The sequence below is a fragment of the Procambarus clarkii genome, chromosome 35 (assembly GCF_040958095.1).
Source record: "Procambarus clarkii isolate CNS0578487 chromosome 35, FALCON_Pclarkii_2.0, whole genome shotgun sequence".
NCBI lineage: Eukaryota > Metazoa > Arthropoda > Malacostraca > Decapoda > Cambaridae > Procambarus > Procambarus clarkii.
Window position 1 is genome coordinate 32,606,567 of NC_091184.1, and position 7,500 is coordinate 32,614,066.

Here is a 7,500-nt window from a genome sequence, read left to right on the forward strand (position 1 = left end):
TGCTGTGTGGTGTTGTGTGGTGCTGTGTTGTGTGGTGCTGTGCTGTGTGGTGCTGTGCTGTGTGGCGGTGTGCTGTGTGGCGCTGTGCTGTGTGGTGCTGTGCTGTGTGGTGCTGTGCTGTGTGGCGGTGTGCTGTGTGGTGCTGTGTGGTGCTGTGCTGTGTGGTGCTGTGCTATGTGGTGCTGTGCTGTGTGGTGCTGTGCTGTGTGGTGCTGTGCTGTGTGGTGCTGTGCTGTGTGGTGCTGTGCTGTGTGGTGCTGTGCTGTGTGGCGGTGTGCTGTGTGGTGCTGTGCTGTGTGGTGCTGTGCTGTGTGGTGCTGTGCTGTGTGGTGCTGTGCTGTGTGGTGCTGTGCTGTGCTGTGCTGTGCTGTGCTGTGTGGTGCTGTGCTGTGTGGTGCTGTGCTGTGTGGTGCTGTGCTGTGCTGTGCTGTGTGGTGCTGTGTGGTGCTGTGTGGTGCTGTGCTGTGTGGCGGTGTGCTGTGTGGCGCTGTGCTGTGTGGTGCTGTGCTGTGTGGTGCTGTGCTGTGTGGCGGTGTGCTGTGTGGTGCTGTGCTGTGCTGTGCTGTGTGGTGCTGTGTGGTGCTGTGTGGTGCTGTGTGGTGCTGTGTGGTGCTGTGTGGTGCTGTGCTGTGTGGTGCTGTGCTGTGTGGCGGTGTGCTGTGTGGTGCTGTGCTGTGTGGTGCTGTGCTGTGTGGCGCTGTGCTGTGTGGTGCTGTGCTGTGTGGTGCTGTGTGGTGTGGTGCTGTGCTGTGTGGTGCTGTGTGGTGCTGTGTGGTGCTGTGTGGTGCTGTGCTGTGTGGTGCTGTGCTGTGTGGCGGTGTGCTGTGTGGTGCTGTGCTGTGTGGTGCTGTGCTGTGTGGCGCTGTGCTGTGTGGTGCTGTGCTGTGTGGTGCTGTGTGGTGTGGTGCTGTGCTGTGTGGTGCTGTGTGATGAAATAGGTTGCAGGTCCTTGTGGGGAACCTTGATAATATTTTGATGTCTTTGTCAGCTGTTGCTTGGCCTGTGGGCATGAAGTGAGGGAGGGAGCATGGAGGGTGAGGGAGGGAGCATGGAGTGTGAGGGAGGGAGCATGGAGGGTGAGGTAGGGAGCATGGACTGTGAGGTAGGGAGCATGGAGTGTGAGGGAGGGAGCATGGAGGGTGAGGTAGGGAGCATGGACTGTGAGGTAGGGAGCATGGAGTGTGAGGGAGGGAGCATGGAGGGTGAGGTAGGGAGCATGGACTGTGAGGTAGGGAGCATGGAGTGTGAGGGAGGGAGCATGGAGGGTGAGGTAGGGAGCATGGAGTGTGAGAGGTAGGGAGCATGGAGTGTGAGGTAGGGAGCATGGAGGGTGAGGTAGGGAGCATGGACTGTGAGGTAGGGAGCATGGAGTGTGAGGGAGGGAGCATGGAGGGTGAGGTAGGGAGCATGGAGTGTGAGAGGTAGGGAGCATGGAGTGTGAGGTAGGGAGCATGGAGTGTGAGGGAGGGAGCATGGAGGGTGAGGGAGGGAGCATGGAGTGTGAGGTAGGGAGCATGGAGTGTGAGGTAGGGAGCATGGAGTGTGAGGTAGGGAGCATGGAGTGTGAGAGGTAGGGAGCATGGAGTGTGAGGTAGGGAGCATGGAGTGTGAGGGAGGGAGCATGGAGTGTGAGGTAGGGAGCATGGAGTGTGAGAGGTAGGGAGCATGGAGTGTGAGGTAGGGAGCATGGAGTGTGAGGGAGGGAGCATAGAGTGTGAGGGAGGGAGCATGGAGTGTGAGGTAGGGAGCATGGAGTGTGAGAGGTAGGGAGCATGGAGTGTGAGAGGTAGGGAGCATGGAGTGTGAGGGAGGGAGCATGGAGTGTGAGGTAGGGAGCATGGAGTGTGAGAGGTAGGGAGCATGGAGTGTGAGGTAGGGAGCATGGAGTGTGAGGGAGGGAGCATGGAGTGTGAGGTAGGGAGCATGGAGTGTGAGAGGTAGGGAGCATGGAGTGTGAGGTAGGGAGCATGGAGTGTGAGGGAGGAAGCATAGAGTGTGAGGTAGGGAGCATGGAGTGTGAGGGAGGGAGCATAGAGTGTGAGGTAGGGAGCATGGACTGTGAGAGGTAGGGAGCATGGAGTGTGAGGGAGGGAGCATGGAGGGTGAGGGAGAGAGCATAGAGTGTGAGGTAGGGAGCATGGAGTGTGAGGTAGAGAGCATGGAGTGTGAGGGAGGGAGCATAGAGTGTGAGGGAGGGAGCATAGAGTGTGAGGTAGGGAGCATGGAGTGTGAGGGAGGGAGCATAGAGTGTGAGGTAGGGAGCATGGAGTGTGAGGGAGGGAGCATAGAGTGTGAGGTAGGGAGCATGGAGTGTGAGGGAGGGAGCATGGAGGGTGAGGGAGGGAGCATGGAGGGTGAGGGAGGGAGCATAGAGTGTGAGGTAGGGAGCATGGAGTGTGAGGTAGGGAGCATGGAGTGTGAGGGAGGGAGCATGGAGGGTGAGGGAGGGAGCATGGAGGGTGAGGGAGGGAGCATGGAGTGTGAGGGAGGGAGCATGGAGGGTGAGGGAGGGAGCATGGAGTGTGAGGTAGGGAGCATGGAGGGTGAGAGAGGGAGCATGGACTGTGAGAGGTAGGGAGCATGGAGGGTGAGAGAGGGAGCATGGAGTGTGAGGTAGGGAGCATGGAGTGTGAGGTAGGGAGCATAGAGTGTGAGGTAGGGAGCATGGAGTGTGAGGTAGGGAGCATGGAGTGTGAGGTAGGGAGCATGGACTGTGAGAGGTAGGGAGCATGGAGGGTGAGAGAGGGAGCATGGAGTGTGAGGTAGGGAGCATGGAGTGTGAGGTAGGGAGCATGGAGGGTGAGGTAGGGAGCATGGACTGTGAGAGGTAGGGAGCATGGAGTGTGAGGTAGGGAGCATGGAGTGTGAGGTAGGGAGCATGGAGTGTGAGGTAGGGAGCATGGAGGGTGAGGTAGGGAGCATAGAGTGTGAGGTAGGGAGCATGGAGTGTGAGGTAGGGAGCATGGAGGGTGAGGTAGGGAGCATGGAGTGTGTGGGAGGGAGCATGGAGGGTGAGGTAGGGAGCATGGAGTGTGAGGTAGGGAGCATGGAGGGTGAGGTAGGGAGCATGGAGGGTGAGGTAGGGAGCATGGAGTGTGAGGGAGGGAGCATGGACTGTGAGAGGTTTTGGGGGGAAGAAACTCGATGTAACTTCAAAGAAATCATTTTTCACACTCGAGACGGGGACAGAAATACTGATTTTTTTTTTTTTTGACTTGGCGGTAAACAAAACAGTTTGTGCGTGTCGTGGTTGTAAAAATAAATACAAGTTTGGTTGTAAACGAAGAGGTGCCAAAAGCACCAGACACCCACGCACACGCACGCACGCACGCACGTAAATTTTAGATAGTTTACCATTTCTTCTGTATCTCCGTTTTCTGCTGCTTCATCCTACTCCTGTGTTGACACATCCTGCTGCTGCTGTGTTGACACATCCTGCTGCTGCTGTGTTGACACATCCTGCTGCTGCTGTGTTGCCACATCTGCTGCCCGAGACGTGTGAAGTAATCGTGGCCCCGATGGACATAAAGACCTCTTGTGTCAACTTTATATTCTTTCCTAGTTTTTATGTGTTGTGTCTGGGGTATTAAGTATCTGTGTGTGTGTGTGTGTGTGTGTGTGTGTGTGTGTGTGTGTGTGTGTGTGTGTGTGTGTGTGTGTGTGTGTGTGTGTGTGTTTACTAGTTGTGTGTTTACTAGTTGTGTTTTTGCGGGGGTTGAGCTTTGCTCTTTCGGCCCTCCTCTCAACTGTCAATCAACTGTTTACTAACTACTTTTTTTTTCCCCCACACCACACATACACCCCAGGAAGCAGCCCGTGACAGCTGACTAACTCCCAGGTACCTATTTACTGCTAGGTAACAGGGGCACTTAGGGTGAAAGAAACTTTGCCCATTTGTTTCTGCCTCGTGCGGGAATCGAACCCGCGCCACAGAATTACGAGTCCTGCGCGCTATCCACCAGGCTACGAGGCCCCCTAGTGTGTGTGAGATCAACTGTCAGTGCCAAATCATTAGACTGCCAAGTCACCCAACCAGCCTGTTTTCTTGAGTTGTCTTGAGTCATTTTTGAAGACAGAGCAGGGAGAAGCATTAAACGAAGAAGGCAAGAAAAAGCTACAAGAAAGGGCCATAGAGACGGGATGAAGGAGCTCAGAGAATTGAGGGTTTGGAAGCAAGGAGAGAAAGTAGAGAGAAAGGTGGGAAAGAGAGGGAAGGGGGGGAAGGGGGGGGGGCAGCAGCGGAATGGGGATTTGCAAGGAGATGTTGTATACTTATTTGTTGGTATTGGTTCCTTCCCAGGCTGTCTTGGGGATCTCCTTCGTGCGTGAAATTGCTACTGGAATCTCTCGTGTTGTTGTTGTTGGTGCCTCTTGTTTCTGACAGCTCCATAAGGAAGTCGAAAGAGGGGGCGTGAGGGGGGGGGGGGGTGCAAGGCTGAAAATGAGAGTGGAAAGAAAGAGGAAGAAAGGGAATAAAGCAATCGAAGAGGATTGGGAAGGAGAAAGGGCAATGGAGCAGATGAGGGAAAAGCTAGAGAAAAGATAAAGATTTAGGATGTTGTTGTTGTTAAAGATTCGCTACTTGGAACAAACAGTTCCAAGCAGCACGGGCTATGGTGAGCCCGTAGAAGAGGTAGGAGAGGAGGGATGGATAGAAAAATAACAAGAAACTGTATGAAACAGTTCAAACAGAAGATCAGAAGAAGTGGGGGCAGAAATATTAGCAGAAGTAGGTGACAGAAGCAGCACCAGGAGGAAAGAACAGATAAAACAGTGAAAAGCGAAGGAGAAGAGAGAAAGAGACAATGAATAGGGGGTGTGGATCGCACAGGAATTGATAAGTGGAAGATTGGCCGGTATAGTTTTCATTCTGACATGTTTCACTTAATATAGGACTGTATATCCTCTTGATTATTTCCTGCCTTAGGGATCCTGTTCCTCCAAGTAGTGTTCTTGCATCTTGGTTTAATTACATACAAGTGACCTTGACAACTTCCTCTTATAGTCCGGCCCATATATATATATATATATATATACGACTCGTATAATTAATAATGTCTCTTCTTACGCCTTAGTGATACTTTGGTGACTCCAGTTTCCACTGATATATATATGTAATGTTATGTATTCAAGACACAATAAGCAATGTAGGCAAACTTTATAATTTGAGTCAAAAATAACTTTGCATCTTTGTAGAGAGAGAGAGAGAGAGAGAGAGAGAGGTAGAGAGAGAAGCAAGCGTGATTCAGCTATGCGTTAATATCCCACAAAGTAAAAATGAAACGAAACTTCTGTACGTTTTCTATTTGAACACATTTTTAAGTAAAATACGAAAACGTTCAGAATTTTCGTTTCATTTTCCTACGTGGATACTTAGGCATACATATATATATGAGAGAGGTAGATAGATCTAGGTAGATACGAGGTAGATAGATCTAGGTAAATCTAGGTAGATACGAGGTAGATAGATCTAGATAGTTAAATAGACAAGATAGAGAGATAACAGGTACCTAACCACAAACACCCTTCATCACAGGTGTAAACAGGCGACGCCATGACTCAGGAGCTCCACACGGAAGTCACCTACAAGGCCCCATGGCACTCTCTGACACTCTACACAGGAGGCACTCGAGAAGAGGCGCTGGAATTAGTGGTGGAGTGGTGCCCAGAGGCAGGGCTACCAACCTGTCCCGCATCACCCCTGCCCAGCAAAACAACACGGAGGTCCTCGCACAGGTTGGCGGCAGTGTCACTATCAAGTGCTACACACACTTGCTTGGAGACGAAATGGTGAGTAGTGAAGACTTAATGACCCGTGTGTGGGTGCAGGGATCCTGTAATTAGGCTTGTATCTAGAACAACCCTCTCCCACTCACCCCATAGGTCGAACTATTGACCTTTTCTAAAATGCTAACCACAATAGTTGGTTAATTCTTAGGTGCATATTTACTGTTTAGGTGAAGCCCATACCTAACCTAGAAGACCCAACATATATATATATATATATATATATATATATATATATATATATATATATATATATATATATATATATATATATATATATATATATATATATATATATATATTGGTTAAGTATCATTACTTAACGTATTTTATTTGTATTTCGACATATACATGTACTCACCCATCATGGAGCCCGTATCAATATGGGTGATATGTACTCACACACTCTGACCAAAGAGCCAGATCTCAACCCCCGGAAGCACAAATAGGTGAGTACACACACACACACACACACACACACACACACACACACACACACACACACACACACACACACACACACACACACACACACATATTACATTTGTATGCATTAGATGTGGAATGCATTAGGAAGTGATGTGGTGGAGGCTGACTCCATACACAGTTTCAAATGTAGATATGATAGAGCCCAGTAGGCTCAGGAACCTGTACACCTGTTGAGTGACGGTTGAGAGGCGGGACCAAAGAGCCAGAGCTCAACCCCCGCAAGCACAATTAGGTGAGTACAATAAGGTGAGTACACATATTTAAACTTATATAGATGGAGCTTTTAAGCGCCGAATCTCTCTCTCTCTCTCTCTCTCTCTTAACCCCTCTACCCCAACATCCTTCCCCATTCCCCCCTTCTCTCTATCCCTCTCCCCACGACCACCTACCCCCTCCCCACCACTTCCGTCTGCCTCACGTCCTGACTTGATGATTGATTCCCCAAGCCGCCGCTGGAGGTGTAATGGCGCTCCACTTGTGAAACTTTTCCCACCCTATCCCCCCCCTACCCCCAATCCTCCCCCCTTCTCCTTCCTCCCCCCCTCCCCACTCCCCCCTCCGTGATGGATGACTGACCGACGCCCTCCCCAGGAAATATGGTCTGAGTCCGCTTATTTACTGGGGACCCAGTGAGGGTGACGGGGCTCTTATATATTAGGTGTGGGGCTCACTCTAGCTGTTGGCACTTGGGGAGACGGGGCAAGGGGAGGGGGTAACGGGGAATGATGGGTCGAAGAAGGGAAGGAGGGGGGGGGTGGGGGGGATGGGGAGGGATTTGTAAGACGCAGGGTGATGGGGTGAATGGTTTGGCTCGTAAGGTGTTGTGGTATGCTGTTGGAAACTGTGGTTTGATTATTTATCAAGAGGAAAAAAAGGGTTTGAAAGGATGCTGGAATGGAGAGCGCGCGCGCGCGCGCGCGCGTGTGTGTGTGTGTGTATGTGTGTGTGTGTGTGTGTGTGTGTGTGTGTGTGTGTGTGTGTGTGTGTGTGTGCTCACTTATTTGTACCTGCAGGATCGAGCGTTGGCTCTAGGATCTCCCTTTCTAGCCACCGGTAGTTTAAAACAATGACTTCTGCCCTTTTCCATCATACCTAGCTTCAAGGCTATGAATAGTGTTTACTTCCACAATGTGCTCCTATAGTTCATTCCATTTCCCCACTACTCTCACGCTAAACGAAAACTTTCTAACATCTCTATGACTCGTCTGAGTTTCCAGCTTCCAC

The 7,500-nt window shown here is 51.1% G+C and overlaps 1 protein-coding gene across 1 annotated transcript in view; it reads left to right on the plus strand.

Annotated features, from left to right (window-relative positions):
* Positions 1–7,500, plus strand: part of LOC123768575 (zwei Ig domain protein zig-8) — a 111,232-nt gene that overhangs the window by 66,731 nt on the left and 37,001 nt on the right. The window contains exon 2 of the mRNA XM_069336273.1: positions 5,537–5,790. Within this exon, the coding sequence (XP_069192374.1) occupies positions 5,537–5,790 (254 nt within the window). The remainder of the gene's footprint in view (positions 1–5,536; positions 5,791–7,500) is intronic.